General features: G+C 38.1%; 1 protein-coding gene across 14 annotated transcripts in view; it reads left to right on the forward strand.

Moving 5' to 3' along the window:
* The window catches only part of CAMK2D (calcium/calmodulin dependent protein kinase II delta), a 209,087-nt gene that overhangs the window by 654 nt on the left and 182,058 nt on the right, over positions 1 to 26,375 (forward strand). For 12 of the 14 annotated variants that reach the window (XM_055711775.1, XM_055711769.1, XM_055711794.1 and 9 more), the window contains one exon: positions 845 to 939. In XM_055711775.1, coding sequence (XP_055567750.1) covers positions 845 to 939 — 95 coding nt within the window. Of the gene's footprint in view, positions 1 to 844; positions 940 to 13,912; positions 13,944 to 22,493; positions 22,561 to 26,375 lie in introns of those variants that run through there. The other 2 variants (XM_055711842.1, XM_055711838.1) reach the window with 2 other exon arrangements.

The following is a 26,375-nucleotide window of genomic DNA, read 5'->3' on the forward strand; positions in this document are numbered from 1 at the left end:
GGAGGGGAGCCCGCCGGGCGCGCCCCGCCGCTGAGGGAGCGGCGCGGGGAGCCGCCGTTGCTGGGGCGGGCGGTGTGGGAAGGCACCGCGGGCTGGGGGGACTCGGTGCCTCAGCCCCAGGGGCCGCCTGACCGATGCTGGGAGCCCGGCGGGCACCGCGCGGCAGGGGGCACCGGGGGCAGCGCCCGGGCTGCAGCCCTGCGGCCCCGCTCCCCGCAACCCGGGCGTTATCTGTGGGGCGGGGGATCGGTCTCGGCACCCGCCTGACCCCACGGGGTACGGGAGACTCCGAGCGGGCGTTGGGGGGCAGCCCTCGGCCTGCCGAGGCGCGGGGAATGCCCGAGGGTTATTTATGATATTTAATGGTGACGGCTGTGGCGGGCGGGGCGGGGGGCGCCCCGGTGTGTGAGGGCGGGCGGGTCGCGCGCCCCCCGGCGGCGGGGCGGGAAGGGGCGCGAGGCCGGGGCCGCCGGCTCTCGGCCGCGATCGCCATGTTGGCGGGCGGCGGGGCGCCGGTGTCACCGGGGGCGGCCGAGGCCGGGGCCGCGGCCGCGCTCTCCCCGCCGTGTGTGAGGTAGCGAAGCGTGCCTTCCCTGCGCCCAGCCCGTACAACCGCGAGGGTATCGCCTGCACCCGCCTTTCAGACCGGAGTTCACCGTTTTAGTGACTAAAACTAATAGTGACCGGCACTCTCTGAAAATAGCCGCCCCCCCCTTTTTTAATTTCTTCTTAATTCAGCCGACATCACATCTCGCTGAAACGTGTTGAACACCCCTCCCCGTGTCGACGGTGGGAGTGAGATGTTTCAGTCGGACTGACACTTTGTCCGCTTGTTGGTTTCCAGAGGGGCGTTCTCCGTCGTGAGAAGGTGTATGAAAATCACCACCGGACAAGAGTATGCTGCCAAAATTATCAACACTAAAAAGCTTTCGGCTAGGGGTGGGTATATTTTAACATAGTATTTATGGTGCCTCCTCCCCATTTTTTTGTGTTCGTGTGGTAAGCGTTAAAAAAAAAAATAATAAAAATGGCTAAATGATCTAATAGATTTATTAATACTTTTATTTCATGGGGGTTTGGGTTTGTTTTGTTATTTTTCGTTTCCTTTGTGCTTCTTTTTTTGTTTTTTTTTTTTCCTCTTAACATCCTGCATTGGCTGCGTGGAGATCTGAGGTTGCTGTAAAGCGTTTCAAGAAAAGATGTGCAAATACTAAAATGATTTAACACAACGCAGCCTCCTCGCTTTGTATCTAAATAACGGAATATAATTTTGCAAGCCAGTTTTTTGGGGGAAGGTTGAGAAATAATAAGTTTACCTTACAGCTTTTATTTTAAATGTTGAACAGCTTTACTGAATTCTGTATTTCCATTGCATTTAAACATGAACATCAAAGCCCATCTGATTATGAATGCATGAGAAAAAGCCTACTTCTGCCTCATGCTAAACTTTGTTATGAGAAGAAAATGATGTTAAGGAAGAAAACTTATCATTTTATGAACTAACCATTTATGAAGCAAGTCATTCTGATTAAGTGATGAAACTGTTTTACTGTTACAACACAACTGTAATACCTGCTGTACAATTTGTTTATACTTTCCCTGCCACGGGTGTATTTCCTAGACATTTTCAGTTTCAGCAGATGTGCCTTTATGACATTTCAGTAACCCACTTTATGTGTATGTTGAAAACAAGCCTTAATGTCATTTTGATGTGATAAGTCAATTGCTTAAGTCCAAGCTAAGAGTGCTTGTGCTAGGATGTCGGGGATTTTGGAGTATTCTCCCTTAATGTTATGTGCGTTTTGGTAAGAATTTGTGGTGTGGTAAATAATATGGAAGTGAACAAGCAAATAATGTCAGAGTGCAAACCCGTTCATGGCTTGGCTTGCTTTTTGATGCAAAGGAATCACTGCAGGTAAACCAGCAGTTTGAATTAATTAATCAAATCTAAACATAAAATATTATGTATGACATTATGGCATGTTCTGGTAACATGCTGTTCTCTGATCAAGATCTGATAAAGTATTGTGTTGATACTTTTATTTTCAGCTGATGAAAGTTGTGTGAAAATTTACTTTCTACCTCTTATGAATTTTAGTCTTCATACCCTTGCTGCAAGATTTGTTTTTCTTTATTTTTTGAGAGGTACTTTAATTTAAAATACTCCTTTGTGGACTTAGGAATTTAAAGGGAGAGAGGTTCAGAGAACGGGAATATTTGAGGTAAAATATTTTCACAAGTTTGCTTAAAACAGATCTTCCTTTTTTCTTTTGTTACACAACATGATCTGGTGAGTTTTGATGCTTAAAATAAACCACCACATTCTGTGTGATTTCATACATCCAAGTACCTTTTGACATGAGAAGTAGCAAGATCAGCACCAGGTTACTTCTGTGCCATGGGTTTTATGTATGATGGGATCAGTTTTGAAATGCAAGGCTAAATTAATAAAAATTGTCTTCCTTAGAAGTCATCATTTGGAGCATACTGTATTTCAAGCTTTAATTTCTGTACTGCTTTTGGCTGTTAGTGCAGGACCACGTTGGTGCTTGGTGTAGTCCATTAATGGGTAGAAGCATGTTTGAGAGAATTTGGCTTGTAAGATGGAATGAGGGAAAATGCACCCAGAGATCTTCATGGAGGTTTAGCATGTAAACCCATAAAAGGAAGGGGTTAAGCTTCAAAGCTGGACCATGAAATATCCTTTCTTATCAGAATGTGTTATGCAGGGCATACGTTTCCATCTCTGTTCTCAGAGATCCCAAAAATTAAGGTGTTCTATCTGCTTGGTTGTTCTTTGTGGTGGTGGTTGTTTTGGTTTTTAGCTTTTTGAAATCTCCTAAACAGCTTGTGAAGAGCAAGCTTCTTAGAGAAGTCTTCAGATTTTTATTAGGCAATTCTTTTTAATTATTGAAAGGTGTGCTTTAATTGTACTTGTGGTGCAAAAACTAAACATTAAAAAGCCTCAAAATGATACTTTCTGCTGGCTGATAACAGATTTTAACAAAGATGCCATTTTACAGATCTAAACTGTAAGCTCTGTTCTACTTGCAGCTGAACTGCTTTATGATGAGGTAGCAATTCACTTTTGTGTTTCATACTTCTTCCTTGAAATACCAATTACGATGTAAATCTAAAGGACTGTTCATTGGGTCAGCTTCATCTGTGAGCTGAGTTAAGAGGTTCTTGGCTTGGAAATGCCTATCCGTTGTACAGTGCCTGGTGCCCTGGATGTCTGTTAAACACAATGTCGAATTTGAGCCTTCTTGCTTGCAAGACTGAAGAAGAGCAGTTTAAATGTAGAACATGAAGGAGTCAAGACTCTCAAGACTAAATAAACTTTCCATAAGGTAGCTTTGAAATGAAAATTTTTTGAACTGGTTTCAGCTCAGTCACAGAAATAGTTGTCTTCCCATCCTTCCTTTACCCCAGCCATAAATGTTCTTGGAGATTTATCGGAATCCTTACTTTAGTAGTCTCTCTAAACTGAGGAACTGATCTGGTCACAGACGTATGCTGATGAAGGTCTGCTCTCATCTGTTTCCCTGTATAGTTACAGGGAAATTCTGGACTAATTGCTTGTGTGCAGAGGCATGGGCATTGGTTTTAATTTGGAGGGGAAAGAAAGCTATGCCCCCTGTTCTAGCAGGAGTAATCTTTGTGCTTTTAAGTTGATGATCAGTTTTTTATATCTGCTATGCTCTTATTTACAAATCGTAATCCAAAATTAATAAAAAATACTTAAAAAGAAGTTTTAATTTTAAACATTTGACTGTACGTGGCAATTCAAATTCCATGTTTTCCTGATATTAAGTGATGGAAATAATATTTGCAATTTAAATCTTTATTTCAGTATAACAAAACCACTTTTGCTTGTTACAGTAAGATGTATTCTTAGGTACTCTTAAGCTGCGCTTAGAAGTACTAAGCTTTGACTTGACATTTACTAAGTCAGTTTTAGCAGTAAATTGATGATAGTATATCAACAGCTAGGTTTGTATCAAGAGTGTGTTCCAGACAAGCTTGCATGATTTGATTATGGGGCTGATTTTTAGGAGTAAAAAAGTTTATGTAACATACCCCCCTAAAATTAAGTGCAACAGTGAACAAGCATACAGAAAAGTAAGAATAAAGTGAAGAATTTATGTGCTCCTTCTGAGTTCTGTATTGTTACAGCTGATGAAGTTGGGATTTTCTTATTACCCAGTCTCTAAAGTGTGCTGCTTTGGGCTTCTCAGTGTTGTTTTTCTTGTGTTGAAAGCAATGTAGATAAAAGTGAACTTCTGTGAGGTGACTTTACTTTTCCCTTGTCAGTTCCAAATACCAAATCATTAACAAATCATCTCTTTCTTTTTGTCATTATCTGTACATCTTTTATCTTCTCTTTTGAGACTCTTCTGGCTTTGATTCAAATGGATTTCATATAAACAGATCTAATTTTCTTAACAGGTTTGGGCCTCGTTTTCTGACTTAAAAAAAATAATTAGACAAACGTTTGCTTCTTTGATCATACTTGAAAATTAAATTACTAAAATATTTTCATTGGTTGTAATTTTTGCTAGTAACTAATTTTGAAGTTTTCTTTGTAGTGGCCAAAAGCACTGTGCCTTTGATGGCAATTTGGTGGCATCTCTGAGAGGAGGGTGATGTTCCAGTGCATTTTCCTTTATAGTGTGCTTTTGTAAATACTGCCCAGACACGCCTCTCCCAGCCCTTAGATTGCTGCAGCAGAAATACAAACTGCTTCGTTTATGGGCATACATAGTATTAACAGTAATGTAGGAATCAGCTGGAGGTTATCACTTCTTTGTGAAAGAGCTCTCGTGAGCTTTCAGGGACCAACTATTCCATTAGCTTTAGCGAGTTTCTAAGCTTTAAGCCTTGAAGGCTTCACTGGTCATTTATCTTCCTTTTTAGCAGGAACTTTCCCAAATCTTTTCCAGCATCTTCCTATTCTTTGGAGCGGAGGGTATTTCCTATGAGCTTGTGACTGCAGATGCAAGGCATAGCCAGAGGTGACAGGAGCAATTGCCCTTCACTGCAACAAGCTCTGATGGGTGAGGAGGCAGAAAGCCCCACCCTCTCAGCACAGTATTTTGGTGGTAGTATTGAGTAATCTTGGCTGTGGGAAGAGTATGTTACTGTCTAAAGCTGTCAGAGTAGAGCACCTCATGATCCCTAAAGCAATTTAAAATACATTAAGGAGATGAATGAAAAGTGAAGCATGTAGGCTAGTGTTTTTCAGTATGGTTTTTCGTGATGCAGAGATAAACATTTTTGTTGTGTCACTAGACCAACATTTCATTTAGTCAGGAATCCTGTGTCAGCACCAGGTATTTTACAAGAAAGCAAACTGTAACGTGGCTTCCTGTACTCCATAGGAGGAGAAAATCATTCTTCTTTATCTAGCTGAAGATTCTGATCTCTGGAGTACACATTTACCTGGGCAAGTTTATAACACAAATATCTTTAATGCTACTTATTGTTCTTACGAACACATGAAGTTACTCCCACACATAAAGTACTATCTTTAAGGACATTTAGTTGCCAGTAAAGCAGATTTTTGTCTTTGTGAGGACAAGAATTAAGCTTGGGATTTTAGTTATTTTTGTCATTATCTTACTCTAGTCTGTTTCTCAAGTTAATTACCTGTTGAAGCAGTGTGTTTGCCTTCTTCCATGTGTTAGGAATGTTTTAAAAAATGTTTTTCCATCCTGTGTAATATGACTTACCTGCTAACATGTGGTTGCTCTTTTTTAATGTTTATTGTTCACTCTGTCCTTCAGTTTGGTCGTGGCATTCTTTTCATTTTGACACATTCTGTGATTTAACGTGGATAGGTTTGCATGCTGATGTGCAAGGATTTGTTTCAGTTGCAAATTACCATAATTGAGCAGTCTGCCGGTTCTATCTGTTAAAATTGAGTCCTTCAGAAAGCTTAGAGTAATAGAGAGCACTTGTAAGAGTGTTATTTAAAAAACAAAAAAAATAAAAATTTTTGGTTAGGTGTTCTGTTTTGAAGGTTTGGAGTTTTTGTTATGTTTTTGTTTTAGTGAAAATCTGAAGAACTTGAAAGTATTTGAAAATTATTTGCGATTATTTGGAATACCAGTGAGAATGAGGGCTTTGAAATTTATTGTGGTGAGTGTTTGTTGGTTATAACTTACTCTTAACAGCTTAAGCTAGATTTGAAATTCATTTTCCTGGCAGTTCATGGTTAAATTATCCATAGCGAGCATTATATGATTTTGATAATACCACTTCTGTTTTTCTTTGCAAAGGATTATTTTCTCTCTCCATTGTGACTGTTGTTGCTCTTACAGAAAGACATTCTGTTTATAGCTCATACACTGATGGGCCTTAAAACAGATTACATCCAAATTTGAAGGTGCGTGTATTGCTTTTGTAATCATTAAAGCTTGTCACTGGTGTTCTTACTGGGAGGTATGTACTAGAAAAAGTTAAAATTGTAACGCATACTTTAATGTATTTCCACATGGAGGATGGGTGAAAAGAACTCTAGCGTACTCTGCTGCTGTTCTTGTAACACATGCTTCAGAGAAAGGGCTTTGGCATGTAGCTTCATAGTTTGAAGCCATACTCTAAAAACACTGCTTACAAGTTTTCCTGAAAGCTGGAATTTTGTGGAAGTGTAGCCATTGATTGCAATGGACATGTGACCCAAACCCAATATGTAAGATAACTCGGGGGAGACATGGAAAATTAAAAAGGTATTGGCATCATCTGTCATCTCAGTTTGACCAAGCTGAAGGCGGGGGTGGGGGAGTAACAGCTACATTAGAGATGTTTTTCTGTCCTAACTCCCAAGATTATTAAGTATGCCTAAAAGTACAGATCAGTTGAATGCACCTGTGCCTCTTGGGAGCTTCCAATTTTCTCTCATCATGTCTCACCACTACTTTGGCCTGGATCCCCTCTCCTTTCAGATCTCTTCTGCTGAAATGTTAACAACAAAGGGATTCTTGGGGACTGCCTTGGCTATGACTTTCCTGCTGTTTTCTGTCAGAAGCTGCAAACTCTTTGGCACCGATGGGTGCTTCTGTTTTGTGTGTTTGCTTATGGCAAAGTGAAGACTTGACTGCACATCTGAACAGCTCCACTTTCAGAATTGCCTCTGTTGGGAGAGAGGGGAGCGCTAGACATGGGGGAAAGTATGAGTACTTTTACTCAGCTTGTGTGTCTGTGTTCTGACACTGAAATACGGATGTGTTCCCTGGTAACGTTTTACTGCTTAGGTCCAGATCATACTTGCAAATGAAAGCTTTTAGTCAAATACAAAAACAAGGAAATAAGCACAATGGTAAACACTTAACTTCTATTATAGATTGGTTCTGTCTTTTGCACGTAATACTGTACGTAGAAAACATTGGTTTGTGTCTACTGCAATCTGAAACCACAGGTCAGCTGAGGTATTTAAGCAACTTGCATCTGTCTGCATTGACAGCAAGGTAGAAATACACCTGTTCCTGAAAGAACTGAGACTGAGTTTCTGAGGGTTTGTTCTGCACCTAATTCTGAAGCCTCTCTTAAAACCTAAGTAAAACAGAAATGGTATTACGACATGAAAGTCCTAGCATATGCAGGTATATATTTGTCCAAATGCTAAAATTGTTTATTTACTTTCTCAGGTTATGGTTAGTGTATGTGAAGTCATCTCTGCTGCTTTTATTTATGCCTCTATGATTCCAGGGTCTGGGCTTGGGGTTTAGGGGGTGCTGGTGGATGGTTTTTTGGTGGTTTTGGTTGGGTTTTTTTGATGGGTGACCATTTTGACTATGGCTTGGAAGACAGGAGAGGGCTGTAGGTTTTTTTTCTTCCATTTAATCGTGAGGTGGCTGAACTGAGAGACTGAAATAAAAATTAGCTAAATATTTTGCTTTACAAATGTAAATACTGCTAAAATACTGCTTTTCATGTATCTGTCCTTCATTTGACCTCCTGAGAAATGTAGGCCAAGGTGTTTCATGTGTCAGGGTCCAGCTTCCTCCTTCACATATACATTTAGTGTGCATTTGTCAAATGGCTTGTAAGGGTATTGTGGGGATTTTAAAAAAATTATGTGGGAAACCTCCTTTGTTCGTTGGAAAAGATTAATAGGGAACAAAAACCTAGCTTAAAGGTGGTAGTTCCTTTTTTAATTCCGTATTAAAAACAGTTACACCTTGAATTTGAAGAAACATCTGCTGTGTTTTGCGGAGACACAGAAATGCAGTCTGTCTGTTTATTCCTTGAATATATTGAGCTCAGTGTACATTTTTGCATGTATGTTTGTACAAACTCGTCCTCTGTTTAATCCTAGTATGAGAAATGTCTTGTGTGTGATATCAGAGAACGGAGGATTTGTGTGACGTGGTTTTAGTATTTCCTTCCAGAGGAGATGATTGTGCTGTTATCCACTGTTGTTTTCTAGGTTGTTGTCAGCTTGTTCTGAAATGTGTTGACTTCCGTTGTTTGAATTAGAAAACTCACTTTAAAGCTTTGCAGCCCTGCTAATTCCTGTTGCATTTGATGGGAAGCTGCTGGATATATTCTGCTGAACTGTGTTTACGTAATTTCTCTTGAATCTATTGCTTCTATAGATGCCCCTGCATAGAAGTATCAGCTATAGCCCAGAGCTCAAAAAAGCTGTGGAGGAAGGTCTTAAGCAAATTTGCAAATGTATCTTATCCTTGATTTAGTTTTTATTCTAATCCAGGGCCTCTTTAGTGGAAACTGAGAAGCATAAATTGTGCTACAGCATATTTTTTGGTTTGGTTTGTTGTTTTTTTTTTTGTAATTAGATTTTTAAGTCTAGGGAGTGATACTTAATATGCTGAGCAAGCTGTTACAGATGAGTGCATGCAACTGTTGGTTTAAGTTGATTGTATTGGTGGAAAGGAACTTTGGCCTACCTGGTGATTTGAGGTAGCTTCTATTCCGTGTATTCCTGACCTTTTGTAAGTAGCAAGTATTTCACAGGAAACCGTGAGACTAGAACATGCAGACAGTGTAAAAAACAAACCAACCCCAAAACCTCTCAAAAGTAACAAAGAATAATTTATTTAATAATGGAAATGGGATGCTATGGATACTTGCTGGTCAAGATGAAACATTTCATCTTGTGATGGAAGGCATTTTATTTTTTTTCTTGCCACTAACCAAGAATTTATACACTGCTACAACAAGTTAACATCCAGGTGATGCTTTCCAAGAGAACTGTCTGGCATCCATAAAAACAGAATTTATGTTTTGGCAGTCACTTTCACCTTGAATGTAGAGTGTTCTTGTTGAAAAAGCTCATGACTGGTCATGTGTTTTCTTTTGCTCAGTTACAGCCAACTCAGTCAGTTGGTTTGTCAGTTGGACAGCCTCTTCCCCCATCCTAAAAGTGTTGTCTAAGGAGTTGATTCTTTTTATTGTGCATCTATTTTTACTTTGCCAACATACACTTGGCAGTGCTGTGGGAAGCATGGCTGTGGTTACGTTCCACTAGATGTAGAACTTTACCTAAACCCGTCTTTAGCCAGAAGTTATGATGTGCAGAATTAAAAAAATTCAGAATCTGATCTATAAGAAAAAAAAAAAACCTGAATGTTAGCTGAATTGAGTGAGTATGTGCATGAATTTTGACAGGTGTAAGGTATATTGAAGAATATATCAAACCCTGATGTTAAAGTTAGTTCCCGGTTGTTACATATATAGTCTGCAGGCAAGTATACAGCTTTTCTGAACTCCTTGTCCAACCCTGCGGCCTCAAGCTGGCAGCTCTCCTTATCTGTGAAACTGGTAATTAATTTGTACAGCATGATGGGCAATGCACTGGGTCACATGGCAGAAAGCTGCCTTCTACCTGCTGTCCGTTCCCTGTGCTACAATGAACAGTGTACATTGCCCAACAAGGAAGATTAGCAAGCCTCCGTGTAAGTGCGAAGTATAATATACCTCTGTTGTAAAATTTCATCATCTCAGGATGTGAGAGGAAGAGAAACATAAACTTAGAGCATTGAAGCTCATATTTGTGGCAAGCAATCTATTGCATGTGTTTTCAGAACTTTGTTCCTGATATGATTGTATTCAAGAACTGCTTGCTTATAAATTTTCCGCAATGTGAATGCAAGTGTTGCAGCAGCAACAGTCACGTTGCATATTCATGTTGCTGCATGAACAGATGGGGTTCCTACATAATGTCCATATTTGACAATCTGATGGGATTTGCCAAGCGTAAGCTTTCATTTAAATTTTAACCTCTTGGAGAGATAGGTTTGTGATTTAATTAGTCAAAGCAGGCCTTGAAGTTACTTGTATTGCATAGCAGATTTCAAGCTAGTGCTTAGGTATGATTTTGGTTTGGGAGACTTGTATGAATGGTTTTAATAGGCTATTGGTCATTGGAAGAAATAGCCACAAAATTCAGAGATTTATCTTGAAACCTTATTCATTTGGCAGATTTTATTCAAATTTTTCATCAGGAAGTGCAGATGTGTATTCAGTTACAATATCATGTAACATGGACAGAGCTGTGTTGCTGTGGTACTGCCTTGCAGGGAGGTTTTTTTGTGCTGTAGGATAGATGACCTTTGGTTTCCCTTGGAACAGCTCCAGGTGCCGCTGAACTTCGGTTATTAAAACGCACTCAAAGACTTGTTTTCCACCTTTTTTTATAGAAAGATGTCACAAGTGTGAAGTGTCTCCACAACACCAGTAAATTCCAGTACAGAAAGCACCCTTCAAAAAATACATTTTTTGGTTGTTTATGAAACACTGTAGCTGTGAAAAGATAAAGCTTACTGTGGTGCTTTTTATACTGTGTATACTGCTTTTAAAATTAAAGAAATGAAACCTGGGTGTAAGATAGATTACTTAATATTTGCTTTCTTCATGCAGCATGGACAGCTATGAGATTGTGGTTAGCATTGCACTGATACAGGCTCATGGGACTAAATGCCTTGCTCATTGTGGCATAAACCCCCTTCTTTCTCAGGGCTTTTTGGTGTCACCACCCCAAAAGGTGGAGGGAGGGTAAGAAAAAGGTTTCTTTCAAATTTCTGCATCTTTCCATGGTACTCTTGCTGATATTCATAATTTATACTTAGTAAATTTTAGCATGTTAAAAACATTGTAGTTGCTTACTCTTTCAAGTAAAGCCTCCCAGTAGTATTTGAATGCTGGAGAAGCCTAAGATATATAAGCTTATGTGTACTGCAGCTGGATGGAAGAGCTTCTGAAACCCAGTAATGTTTCTTCTATACCTGTAGCACTTTATGGTCTTTCATAGCTGTTGCATTTTGGGGGGGGAAGGAAGGAAGAAAAGGCCGCTGGTGTCTGCGTTCTGTGTGTGTGTGCATGTGCACACGTTACAGAAAGAAAATGATCCAGCAGAGCTTGGCAGAGCTCATGCGTACCCAGCCAGCTTGTTTGCTGTAGGAAAATATTTCATGCTAAAAGACCTATTAACTAAATTAATTTTACTTGTAATGATGGCAAGAATTGGTGTCATTAAATTTTTGTTTATTTGTGGTTAACATGATTTATCTACCTAAATTAATAAATTGCTTTCAATGCCATGTTAATCAAAACATGTAATGAGATTAATTTTCCCAGAGTGGAAGCTGCTTATGTGTGGTCTGTGCCCCCTTCTAGGAGAGGGGTTTTAATATTACAGATGTTTTGGGGACCAGATCAACGATGTGGCTAGCATTGCATACTAATGGTGGTAAGATCAGCATATCTCAGAGGTGCGTTCAGGAAACCTGAAGTAAGCGGATAAGGACTCACGAATTAGGTGTATGTCAAATCTATAATAGGTGGAGATTTTTAAAGTCTCAAAATCATGAGGTTTAATATTCCATCCTTATTTTTCAAATTAGTTTTATTTTGGTCACAGGACATTCTTATAGCCATGTAAATCTCACTAAGTTGTTACATCTAAACAAAGTTCATGCTCCTTAAAGTATCAAATACTTGGAAAAACATTTTGTTTGCCCTCTAAATAGGACTCATTGCCCTCCATCCCCTTTAAATAGGATTGATTCTCTTCTGTTCACAACTGTCTTCTTGCTTGGGTAGTTTTGAATGGTAGGGATGGGTCATTTACCAATACTCAAAAAGGAAAGTCAAGTTTAGAGTTAGATTATTTTTCGTCTGTTCGTGGTTCAGAACAGACAGATTCAGACTGACACATTTGGTCTAGCTAAAACTGACGCCTTCCACTGTCAAATCACATTTATCCACTGTGAGACTTATACAGGGTAAGAGAACGTTTGAGCATCTATCACCTGGCGTTGGCCTTAGGAGAAAAATGGAAAATAAAGTTTAAGTGTATCCATGGTGAAGTTTGTTTACCTTGTAGAAGGACTCATCTCATTCAGTAATCAAGCTCTATCTTTAACTGGGGAGGTGAGTGGCTTAATTACTTTTGGTTTACTGAAAAAATAATTTAGTACTGCACTGTTCTACTTTGAAGATTTTTCTGATTTACAGCCCAGATTTATTCATAGACAGTGTTGTTGACTGTGCCTAGGTTGTCCTTCAGAGAATTCTTCATCTTTCATCAGTGTATTTATCAAGGACAATCTTGTCTCCATTATTTTTTTTAACAGCCATCTTCCGTTAGCTTCCTCCTGTATGACAGACTTGCCATTATTTTGGTATTCTTCCTTAAGTATGTTCTAAGCTAATATATATATATATTTACACACACATAGATGTGTGTATATATAGATATATATATATATATGGATGTTTGGAATGGGGTATTGGAATTAACAGGAAAATAAAATTAAGTGGGGTCTCATGAGTCACTTTAGTAATCTGCTTGTGTCTGCATGGGAGGATCTTGTCTGGTAAATTCCAGTGTTTGTTTACAGATTCATTTGACTGATTCTGAGACTGATACTGAAGGAACTTTAGTAATTTCACTTCAGCTTTCCCTTTCATGACTACTTTTCTTGTCACCCCCTTTACCAGATTCCTACCAATTTCAAAGTGAGTTTGGTAGTCTCCATTTTTACTAATCCCCAGGCATTGCATTTTCATATATTATACATTTTAAACAGGCAAACCTTGCAGGAGGCATCAATGCCTGCCTGGAAAAATTCCCCAGACCGATATTTTAGAGGACTTACTGTACCCAACCAGTAACTGATGTGCACAGATGTAGGTGGATGCTTTTTTTTTTTTTTTTCCCCCTTTTGTTTTGTGTTTGTTTTGGTTTTTTTGGTACAGATTTTCTCAAGGTCACACATACTTGAGACCAAAGTCAAAACCCAGTTCTTTCCATCACAGGTGTGGTGTTCAGTTTCTAACATGGTAGCTTTCTACAGCTGCCATTACTCTTGCCTTTGTGCAGGGTTGGGTGGAAACTGCTGTGAAAATAGCTCCATGAAATTAAGCTAAATTAGGAATAGTTTCTGTTGAGTGTTGACTTTTGTTTCTGCAACCACAGATGCTCATCTATTCAACAAAATGGCTAAAGAAAATTAAAACTGCAAATTTACTTAGAGCAGCTTGGTTCATTGTTTTAAAGAAAAGTTGTATTGATTCACATGCTAAATAAACTGAAACTTTCGAAACTGTGGTTGACTGGTTCACTCAATACAATATAGTGTGTACAAGTACCTAACTAGCTCAGTATGGATGTTGAGGGTTTCTGAGTGCATTGCATGGCCATATTTATTTATTTATTTATTTATTTGAGGTCCCTTCCCTTAGTATTTCTTAAACTCTTAATTTATAGGCAACTGGTGTTTCATAAAGCAATGACAGTGGACAGCAGAAACTTCCTGAACAGGGAAGATGTATGAGCTTCTCGTTACATGAATTGAGCTGTATGTAGTTCCCTTGGCTGGTTTGTATTCATAGCATGTGAGGAAATTCTGGCAGTTACCAATGAGTATGTTAGTCTGAGGGGTTGTGTAAGAGGCCTTGGATGCTGCTTTTCTCTGGTGAGCATGCTGGTGCTCTGTGGCACTGCCTGCTGGAGCTTTCCTTGGGAGAAGGACTGGTAGAGACTGTGGTGAGTGAGTTGCTTTGCTTCCCTGAGCTTTTCATGGAGGCTGGGTACTTGATGCCCATTCCAGTTTCATCATAAAGTGCATCTAGAGTTTCTGGAAGTAAGGGCTAAGTAAGTGGGCTTAAGATCTTGAACTTGCTGAATATGTCTTTTTTGACCAGAAAAGTTCATTAAAATTATATATATATTCAAGTCTGTACAATCTGATCTTGAAAATGAGGTGATTTTGCATAATTCAGCAGTGGAGGTGTATTTAGCAATACAGGTAAATGTGATACCTAACATACGAATTTTGCTAACATGTGTGAGCATTCATGGCATCAGTACCTGGGTTTGCATCTGTCACATCTACTTTCCTACACAGAAAATAGTAATTTTTATTAAATACTATATGAAATAGGTTTTTCAAACAAAAACATTTATTATTAGAACCAGAAAGCTTCACATAAAGCTGTGCTGTTTGGCATATTTATTTTTTGTTGTTGTTAAAAAGAAAGTAGTGTTTTTATTAATGTGGGAGGTATGTATTTAAATGAATGCAGTGTTAAGCTTCCTTGCTTTTGTAAATACTTAGATGGATTGAACTTTCTAAAGAAGTGTGTCCCTTGATGTTTGTTACTTAGTAAATCTTAATAATGATCAATCAAAAAATATGCTAGACAGATTAAAAACAGAAACAACAAATAAAACTATGATTTTTACTGAAGTGTTTTGGTAATTCGTTGAGAATCTCCCTGCCCTGTCCTGGATCCTTCTCATTTAGGAGGAGAAGGGGAAGGAGATCTCTACAAAAAGAGTAAAGCTGCCTTGTAAGGACATTTTACAAGCTGCAAGACATGTTCTACAGAAAAGGGAGGGGAGAGCTGGGAATAATAGCTTGTTTCCAGTATTGAAATACAAACAAGAGGTATGAAACTAATCTGGTAATTCAGAACTAGCATTGGCTCCTTTAGCAAACAATAAAATTCTGCAGACATACCAGCTAATACTATCAGACTTCAACAGCAAAAGTCAACTGAATCAGATGCATATTCTTTGTCTCTTAAATATTCAGACCATGTAAATTCTATATAGAAAATAGGATTATGGAAATGCAAACAGAGCTATATACCTAATGCTGCAATTGCATTCCTTGCAAAAATCTTAGTAACATATTAAAGCTCAGATATCTGCAGTTGGCCCACCTGAATCTGTATTCTGCAGTACAGAGTTAAGGAATAATCTCAGCTGTGATTGGAAAAATTTTTTTTTCTTTTTAATTATATTACATAAATGTATTTTCAGCCCGAGAATGACATATAAAACACCTATCTGAATTAAAATTTCTCTAAAATAAGAGGTAAAAAACCCAACAACTGTTTTATTAAGCAGAGATTGTCAACTTGTTTGGGAATTTTACTACTAGTTTTACACAGAAGGTTTTTATGACATCATGATATGTAGCTATATAGAACTACTCACATAAGTTTTGGGTATTTGCAGACTAAATCTGCTTCTGGAATTGCATGCTGGGATGCACAGAATGCAAGCATCTGCATTTGTTTTTTATGCCTTTGAAGGATTCCGCTGCCCCTCTGTTCTTAGTATGCTGATCATTTCTTTGCTAAGAAAAGAGCATATGAGGGAACCGTCAAAGAAATTGTGCATATAGACTTGTTCTGAGAACCTTAGATAATGTTTAAGCTAATGTGCTATATTTTGCAACTGGGGCAGACTTCAACTGCAGTCAGGAAATTCCACTCACGGGCAATAATTTTCTTCATCTGCTGGAACCTGATCATGTTTAGTCTAGTACCTGTATCCTTAGCAACTTCTGGGGAGATACGAGCAGGGTACAGATAGTTTCATAGTCTGTGCTATTCATATATCCTTTCCATGCACACTTACTCCCATTTTGTTAAGGTATTAAATAGCTCCTGGTTTGAGAACCGTTGTTCCCCAGTGCAGTGCTTGAGAAGGTTTATAATATAGGGTGGTTTTGTTTTGGTGGATTTTTTGTTTGGTGGTTGGTTGTGGTGGTTTTTTTAATTGGAATTGTTACATGCCATCTCTATGAGGTGGAGCCCTTACAAACTCTTGACAAGGTAATGTGATTATTTTAAACGCTGTGTTTTTCATATTGTTTCTTTTGCTTGAAATGTGCTTGTTTTCCTTTCCTGTGTAATGTGAATAGTCAATGGAACAAAAGTACTTGCAGTTAAAATGTTAGAAAAGCCTCTTTCTAAATGCATGCTTATTTGAATTGAATGTGCTTAGGTTTTGGATGTATTTCAATTCTGGCATACATGCTGACCAAAATAATTTCATGTACAGCATTTAAGCACCTTAAATGTGCAGTTAGTACCATTGCAAACTGTACTCTTTTACCAGAACTCTTCTTGAAACTACAGAAACTTCCTGAGCTCAGATTTGCTCTGGTTTTGAAGGTTGCTTTTCTCTCATGGTAGCGTCTACCCATTCCTACTAGAAATCCTTGCTAGTTTAGTTTTAGTTCAGCTTTCTGAATTTCAATTTTAACCTTTCAATAATAAAATAAAAATAGTATGTGCGGTGCCAGCTGGCATCTCTTGATGTACCAGGGCCTCTCCTGTTTACGTTGTGTGAGTGTGGAGTACCTGCCAGATAGAGGAGAAGATGTTCCAAAGAAAAGGCAGGCACTGGCCAAGAGAGAAAACTTCATGGTTATTTTAAAGGATTAAAAATCTGGAGGTGAAAAAAAAGCTGATTATCTGATATGGTAAGTGTGATGTTCAAATAACTTGCTTTTTTTCATTGGTAGCTTTTGCCCTTTAAAGAACTGAAAATACTATCCTGACATCCCATTATCCTGCCGTTCTAGCATAAGAGCTAAAGAAAAATGCATGAAGAAAAATCTGCTGCTAATAGAGTATTCAGTAAGAAACTACTAAAGGTTTATCTTGAATGATCTCACATCAAAATACCAGCAGAATAAGACTGCAGTATAGCTACTTTTATTTGTACACTTATAGTGATAAGTTTACCACACTAGCGTGGGAAGATTCTTCCTATTTTCATGAGACTTTCTATGAAACAGCTGAATAAAATGGTCTGCTACTACTTCAGCCTGATTCTCATTAAATAAATTGATACTCTGTGGTGAATTGTTGAGTGACAAGCATTGCAAATGCACTTGAAGTTTTTCTTAATGACTAAGCTTTCTTGCATAATAAAAAAATGAAAGGCTGTGCAGAAGTGAGCGATGTTGTCAAACCTGTCATCAAGTTCTCAGAGTTGGTTTGAGTACTTGTAATGTTCTTCCTTTAATTGATTTGGAAATTTGCGAAGGTTGATTATTAAAGGAGAAAAGCAATTTTTAAAGATGGTGGAAAAATGTTATCTTCATAGTTAACTGTGCAAAGGCCTAGATAGTTAAGTTATGGGTTTATTGCCCGCTTACAGCATTAGGTTGAAACATAAACCTTTTTTGATTCTTTTTTTGGGTAGGACTAAATAACTTTATTGAAGAATCTACAGTTCTTTTGAGGGTGTCTGGAGGTAGAAATCAAAAAGAAAAAAATCAAGAAGTCTTCGATTCATTTGTTCAGTGTGACTCTGGTCATTATCTGAATGTCACTGCTTTTCTTATTATCAACAAAAGGACAAAACCCACCCCACTAATAAGGAAGTCTAAAATGGAGACTTGTAGCTTGTAGTGTTTTGACAAATGGCAAACAGCAATCATTGCAGCAGTTTTTGACAACAAAGCTAGAAACTTTCAGAAAGTATAGTTTCCTTGAAATCTTATATCTTCCTCTACTGCAGAGGTGGTAGTTAGAAAGCTAAAGTGTGCAACAGCTTTAAGAGGAGTAAGAACTTCTTTTAATATCCTAATAATTATCTCTGGCAAAAACGTGACGCTCTGGGAGCACAGCAAGGTGGAGATCTGAGAAGAATCCATGATGAACTCTTCTTTATCTGATCTTTGCATTATAAGCTTCAGCATAATCCCCCCATGTCTGTCAGAGCCGAAGGGCAGGGCAGCGTAGTTGTTTCCTGTGGGGACAGCTTTTTGCTGCAGTTATCACCACTGGCATGAGCAACACTTAGGGCTGTGTTTCTGTTGTATTCTTGTGGTGGCTGTGTTTGATGTAAGCATAATGATACATAATTCCTCCTCTGAGCTGCGATTTTGTGATTCGTTTTCTCAGCAGAATTAACTTTAAAGAATAACCTGTGAAACTGTTGGATTTGTACAATTGCACAGTGCCAAGGACAGATGGGGAGGCAATGCTATTAAAATGGCAGATGGCTCTCTTTTACCCTCTGCCAAAGAAATTACAGTAAAAGACCAAGTATTTAACTTTTGATTTTAGATGTTTCTTTTTGGAAATAGCATATTATATTTTTCAGTGTTGTGTACTTCTCCAGTGATTCCCCTTGAATATCACGAACCAGAGGATTGCCGTTGGGGAGACACTGAAAATCCATGGTATAGAAGGCTGATTTCAGAATTGTCTTTTGTCTTTGTGTTTATAACACTGCATCCTGTGTCAAACCAAGCATAGGATTTTGAGTGTGATCCCTTCACCAGCTTCAGCTGAATCCAAGGAGAGTTTATATTGGTCAGCACATGTGGGTGAACTCTGTACTGTAAAGCTGACAGGCAACAGTCTGTAAAATTGTCATTTCCATTCCTTTCTAAAAACATGTATATAGCTCTTTAACAATTATTTGTAGGTTATTCAGATTTGGAATGGTGTCACACAGCAAGTGACCACTAGAAGTAGTCTGTCTGTGTTTTTAGCCCATTAACACTGGAGCTGACAGGGAAATTGCAAATGTCACAAACATTTTATATATGTGTAGCATTGCCGCCACTCATCCAGACAGTGTAGAGCCAAATAAATGTAACTTTAACAGTTCTGATTAGTGTAGCATATTTGCTGATTCTAGTAATTGGACTATGGAAAGAACTTTCAGATAGTCTGTTTGAAACTCCTTTTCATTCTCCTTTATGCCCAGTGCTAAGTACTGTTTGTCTTGTTGCTCCTTCTCTAATAAATATGGAAGGTTTCTGTATGTCTAACATATAGACTATGAGAACAGTTTTTATCTGCCTTGAAGACTGAATAATCCATGGGACTAAACATACCTTAAGTCTGCTTGTGTTTACATACTCTGCTAAATCATCATTTCAAGTCCTTTTCAAACCCTGAACAGTGATTATCTTGGTTCATTCAGTGATTTTGTAGTTCTAATAAAAACAAATGTGTATTAGTAGCACAGGTAATTAGTGTATGTGATAAATTGGCAGATAATGCCAGTTGGTAGTTTGGTTAATTTGAAATGTGACCTTTTATATATTGATGTATCTCTACGACATATGGAACAATAACCAGGGTAATTTAGACTTGATGGATATTATTTATGTTTACTATAAAAATCAAGAGGCAAAGAAAGCTGGCGTGCAATTTATAAGGATCTCAACTATTTTTTTTTTATAACAGTACTGAAAATCTTATTAGAATGTGGCCCTTAATTAAAAAGCCATGTGGCAGGTTTGCTGTTGAGAGGAAGGAAGAGAAATGAGATTTCTGTCCTTGGATGTTCTCATAGGTGAGTTGTCCTTTCTGCATGCTGCTGTGTGAACTATTTGTGCAAGCTGTAAACCCATTACTGATTTTATGAAATAATTTTCCTGTTAAACTCTTATGTCTCTTTCTTGCCTTTCCTTTTGGGACTTAGGGGGAAATTCTTTGCAGGTATCGCTGGGAAGCAGACGGAGAGATTTTAAAAGTTTTGTAGTGTTTAACAAAATAGTATGCAGCATACGTGTGTTTGGCACCTTGCTTGTACTCTGCCTGCCTATTGTAACTCTACAACTTCAGGTGTAATCATGTTAAGGGTCTTCTACAGTGATATGATTAGTAGTATTTTCTCTTGGCTGCTGATATGGCACAAACATGACAGGAGTCCCTATAAGCTTAACTTACAAACACAGTTATATAAAATCCATCAAAAACGTGAAAGGGATGAGTTGTAGTACAGAATGTCTTTTCTGGACGAGCATCTCTGAGTTTTTAACAACATACAGAAGGGAAATGTAGGCTTCTGTCTTACTCCAAGATGTTTCAAAACCAAGTGAATAGAAAGTCTTTCTGCCTTCAGAAAGGAACTAATTCTGGTGTCCATATAACACTGTGTTAACCTGTGTTACAGCTTGGTCTTTTATTTTCATAGGCCAGAATAAAACATTCTTTAAATGGAATTATTTTTAGACCATTAGTTGACTAAAAGTAGCCTGGAGTAATACTCAACGTTTTAAGACTAAGTGGATGAAATTATTTGGTCAATACTAAGAACTGTGAAAAACTGAGTAATTGATGTTGAAAATACTATTCTTTCACTTGGGGGTGGGTGGGTAATGGCAATGAAAGGTGAAAGGCTGTTTTGCTCTTTGTCCTAATCTTGAGTTGGCTTTTTGCGGTCATATGATCTAACGGCAATTACTGTTAGATCATATGACCGTACAAAATCTGCAGTGTTCTTTGAACAATGTAATTTCTGACAGAATTTTTCTTGAGGGTTAGGAAATAACGTGCATCTTAACTGCTGCAAAGTACTTGTTCGAGCAATGAGCTCCTTCAGCCTTGGATGATGTATTCCTGTTTGCAGTGAGATTTGTGATGCAATTACTGTTCGTGAAGAAGGTGTCATGCAGAGAAGATTACCAAATTGAGCTCCTTTTAATGAAAGTCCGATACAGGATGCTTGCTGTGGTTCCTCGTTTTCAAAAGTACTGCTGTAGAGGTGCCACAGGTTTTGCATGAAACATACATCTTGTAACGCTTGTTCACCTTTCTCAATGTCTTTGTGTGATCCTGAAAGGGATTATCACTGTCTGATAAGCTCCTTAGTTGCTCTGCACAGGCCTTTTACTTCACAACCATTCCCTCAAGATATTTATAGGTACAGCATTAACAACATACGCCCTCTTAGAGGGCTGAAATGGATATTTTATATAGGCTTTTACAGGCTCATTTGCCTGCTAAGGAAATTCAGCTATTTGTTTCTTGTAAGTGATGGCCCTGCTAGGTTTTTTCACCCCTATTCCTACATTTCTATGTTCTATATGAGACAGTGGTGGTTTGTGAACATAAAGAAAATGCAGCAAGAGAAAAGAGTAAACAGAGGGGGCGAGGGTGGAACAGGAGTGTGGGGTTTTTTTCTTGTGATGTTGGAAAGCTGTGAAAGCAAATTAGTCACTGTTTCAGTTGTGCTTTGCCATAACACTACAGAACCAGCCTTCAACAGATAGCAAACATCCTTGTGCTGCACAGAATTACTCACAAGAACACTTTCATTCTAGGAGGCAGATTGTTACATGGAAAGGATTTTTTTTTATTGCTATAGTTACCTGGTGTATGTTTATATATACCATCTCTTCACAAGAAACTTTTTGAAAAGGTGACTGCAGTCGTGTCAATGATGCTCTTTGGATGGACAGTAGAAAGCACATGTAAAAGATAGGAACAACAATCTCTGAAAAAGCTACTTAACTGAAAAGCAGAAATTATCACTTCAGTTTTCATTGAGAAGTCTTTCACATAGCTTAAGGTCATTTTCACATTAAATATTCAGGCTACTGTTCCTTCCATACTTAAGTGTGCCTGTAAGCTATCATTAGTTACTACATAGATGTACAAATCTTCTGAGGAATTTCTTCAGCTATTATTTCTGTGTATAAACTGTTCTTATATAAATTACTAAGCTGTTAATATTAGGTTATTTTAAAGAAGTCTATCTTAGTTGCTCTTACCTTTCTGGCAAAAGCAGGAAAGGCATCTTGTCATTTTGCTGAAAGCAAACGTCATTGCTGTTTAATTTGTTCTAAAAGTAGTAACGTAAGAAAGGCTTCAGTGATGCCACCTAGTAAATAATTTCATGTGATTTTGGACTTCCCCTTATGCAGGCTCTTTATGAAGCTTTTCACTGTTAACTGAGACAAGGCAGCTTCTTTATTTCTCTTAGAAAGACAGAGCATCACAGGGTAATAAAGTAATTTCAAAGAATGACTAAGGAGTATGGATAAAATAATTTTGTGCTTTTTATACTTGTAACTGAAGCTACATATCTGGATGAGTACCTTAACTTCATAAATTTTGACATGGATAAGACAGAAAAGATTATTTTGGGAAAATGAGGTGAAGTAAAACCTTTCTCTCAACTTGTTGAGAGGTAAAGAGATCATAAACTTCTGGAAGTTTCAGAAGTGCAAAGAAATGTGCTGAGCAAGCTCTCCTGAGTTGGAAGAGGAAGAGGGGGGTTCCCCTTTATTGGAGGGGGGGAAAACCAAAACCAAAACCAACAACAACAAAAAAAAACACAAACCAAAACCAGTTCCTCTAGAGGAAAATGGAAAATTGAGAAACTTCCTCAAGAAACTTTGATATCTTTTGCCAAACGTGTGAACCAAAATCTCGCTGAACTACTCATGGAGGAAAGTGAATGGGAAACCCTGTAGTTCTCACGTATCATGGAGGAACTGAATATACTCCTGGAGAGCAACAGCCTTCATTTCTGTCCAGGTAGAACAAATTCTTGATTCCTTTTAAACTTAGAGGTGAAGCTGCTATATTTTTGGATTAATATTCTTCTGGATATTAAAGAAGAAATGTTACTTAGCCTGAAGGAACTGAGTAATATTTCTGCCTAGCCTGTCCTTTACTCAAAGCTAAGCAATTGCCTTCTGACCCCCCCTGCCCCTTGGGAAAGGTTAGGTTTATAGGTCATAAAGAAGCCCCAGCAAAATATAAAACAGACTTCCTGAGCAGAGTATCTCATTCTTCAATATTTATGTTGAAAGGAATGTATATACTTTTAAATTCTAAGTATTGAACTATGTGATTCTAATATCCAGTGGTTGAAAATGGCCAGTGTATTCACTATAGCTAAATGATTGATTTAACTTTGTAGGCTTTTTTTTTTTTTTTCCAGTTTCTCTACTAGAGGCCTTTTTTCTTAATTTGAATAAATCAAATTTACACCTTTGACATTTTTATCCTGCTACAACCACATCCATTCAGTACTAGCAACTACTTCAGGTTGAATGGCAAGATGATATCCTTACTGAAAAAGGACATAAGAAGTCTCTCCAGCTCCCCAAAAGCTTGGTCAAATGCAGGCAACATTATCCAGATATTCATGATAGTTCATGATTTAAAAAGTAATAATTATTGCTTAGAGGTGGGTTGTTTTTTGTTGTGTCCTCCCCCCTTCTGGGTATGATCATAATGTGATTTTTCAACAGAGCTACCATAACAGGTCTTCTAGACTTAATGAAGATGCTTCTCAACATGTTCACTCTACTGGCTGTTTACTGATGTGCTAATCTCTAGATTATCTGAAGGGCAAAACAATTTTGATGCTGAGTGAACAGGAGTTGGGCAAACTTTTCTGAGCAAGGGTTAACTTGTTCTTTAAAAGACTTCTTGCTGGCGGCTCCTGGAACAGTTTTTGAGTGTATGTCCTCCATGTTTCAACCTGGTCTGAATCCTTGGGTGACATCCCAGTCCTTTTGATAGTTGTCTTCATTGAGTCCAGTTTTTAAATACTTGCTTTTGACAGGATTTTTTTTCCTGGTGTGTTTTTGTTGGATTTTCATTATTCTCTTTTGCTCTTGGGTTGATGTGCTGTGTAGTAGTAAGCACAGCCAGTCCTTTCAGGTTCTGTTGTTGCATGTTTTTTTCTTCACTGTTGTCTTCAACATCCTTTTAAGATTTTGCAATGAAAACTTTTCTGTATATCACTCAGTAGAAGATGACTGTAAGACACCCTTCTTCCTTTCTGTGTCTTAGATTATATTCCCTAACCCCCCTTCTCTCTCTCTCTCTCTCTCTCTCCCATGCTTCCCCCTCCCCCCCCCCCCCCCCCCCCCAGCTCTTCCAGATGGAGATAGGAAGACATCTGTCAGCTTTAATGGGATATCAGAAGGGGTTTTGAAAGCCTGTGGAGTATCATTTCCAAAAACTGGAGTAGCTGATAAAGCCTTTGTACCAGGGAATTGTCAGAGAGATCTGGGGCTGGTAAGGCCACAGTTAGACTAGCCCAGAGCTCTCAAAACCAAATGTAGCCACTTTGTGAACATGCTTTTGAGAGCACTCTGATGTGCTAAAGCCTTAGGTCGCGAATAATTAGATGGTAGATAGAAAGTTTTAAAATGCATGGATGTGCAGTATTTAATTGTCATCAGAATACACATTTTATTTTTATCTGTTAAAATTCAGATTTGTATTTCTTATTTTTAGAACGTTAGAAAAGAAATAGAGTAAAATCTCTTCAGCGTTATTGATGAATGAAAAATTTTGTTCAGTCTGGGATCCCTCCTTCTGCATCTCATTAAACCTTTTGAACTGTCTAACTTGATCTATAAGCAGAAATATTGACACATGACCCTTAACTGCAGATATGTTAAATTGAGATATGAGTGGGCAATTAAAAATGTATCTTTAAATAGTAGTGCTATCTATACAGTATCCAGCCCATTAGGCAAAGTGTCAGACTGTAGCCTGGAATTCTCTTTGCTGAGGGAACTTGGAAATTAAAGTTACTGAAGTAGTTTAATAGTGAAGAAGAAAAAAGTGGGGATAAGGAGGATGGAAGATGGGGTATGAAAAAAGGTAAGCATGTTTAAATTTCACATTTATTGAAGTAATTTAGAAGTGAAAGGCTGAACTTAGAAACTTTTTTGAGAGATGGTTGATACTATCTCACATTATTACACTCTGAAAAAATACTTTAGGGGAGAATTTTCATTAATTTTACACAGATTTAGCCATGGAACAGTGACTTTAGAGTACTGTCACATGCTGCACCTGATTTGTAGCTTCAGTGTCCTGTACGCTGAATTCTGTAGCCCTTCGAGGATGTTTGATGACACTGGATAACTTAGCTAAGTGATCCAGTTGTATTCCATGCAGTGCTATAATGGTTCAGAAATACAGTGTGGAAATTAGAAGGTGTTGGAGGATATTAGTACCTGAAGAGCTACGTAGGATCTGGTGAAATCAGAAGTATTCAGGATGAGACTGTATTGGCTGTATAACTGCAAGCTGTTTTTTCTTGTTAGGTGCAGAAGCTTGATTTGGTTAATTCTGTGGAGCTTAGTTTTTTTTTCTAGTGGGATGCCTAATTAAAAAAAAAAACTTAGTCTTAACCTGCATTTTAAAATGTTGCTCTAATTCATTGCAATCTTGTATGAAAATTGTGAGAAAATGTGATGATGGGCTCTTGGACTGGTGTGTGTTTACTGAGAAGTTGGTACAGTGTGTTCCTATTAAAACAAACAAACCTTAGTTCCTACTTTGCTTCCCTAAGCTATACTAATGTGTTAAATATAGTGATGGCTCTTCTCCCTGTGTAGTTTAACAGAGTAAAAATAAAGCTCATAAAGCTGTCACTCATTGCTGGCACTCATGCACACGCTAACATAAGGCAGTCCTAGCTATGGTGGTGGTGGGCAAAGTGATTTCCTTTAAGTGTACTCTGCTCCAGCTTTTGTACAGCCTGATATAGTGAATTCAGTTGGGCTGCTGCTATTTTGTTTAGATTTGTTGGTGGATTCCTGCGTCAGAAGAGCTTAGATCGTCCTGGTGGAACATGCTGCTTCTCCACTGAAAAAGCTGAAGGACAAATGCAGAGGAAATCTCAGTAAAAGTGGAGGGCTTTTTTTATTTATTTTGTTTTCACTGTGAGAGCTATCAGAGCTCTCTTTGGTAGTAGCAAGCAAAGCCTTACATGCAGAGCTTAAAGCTATTTGAGGATTTGATCCATTGATCTTGCTTTCTGCTAAGTTAGGATAGACAATTAATTGGCTGTAGAAACCTGATAAACTTCCAGTTGCTTAACAACGTCAAAGCAAACAATAGCTACCATGTGTTTTCTCTAAGCTTGTTTGTATTTAAAATAGCCATGAACATGTCAACTGGGGACATGAATAAAATGCTGTCCAGATAAACTACTTATATAATTAAATTAAATTGAATGTTAAATACTCATTTGTTTCATTTGATGATGTTGCATTGTGTAAACCTATTAATTTGGTTTCTGGGCAGCTGTTTCACCAACGCTGGGACCAAAAGGTCAACTTGAGTTTCTTTGTGGTAGTCTCCAGTTCATGTAAGCAAACATCGGATCAGATGTTAAAACGTTGCTGCAGTGCCAAAGGTGCCCAGACTTCAGAGGTTTTGCAAGTCTCCTGATAGGTTGAGAATGATGAAGAAAACGGATTGTTTAATAAATATTTGTTTTAGAATATTTTAGAATAAATAATATTTAATAAAATCTAGTTACATACATACTTCAGAGTAAATCAGCATTGTGTAATCAAACTATGGATCGTGAA

The sequence above is a fragment of the Falco cherrug genome, chromosome 1 (genome assembly GCF_023634085.1).
Source record: "Falco cherrug isolate bFalChe1 chromosome 1, bFalChe1.pri, whole genome shotgun sequence".
Taxonomy (NCBI): domain Eukaryota; kingdom Metazoa; phylum Chordata; class Aves; order Falconiformes; family Falconidae; genus Falco; species Falco cherrug.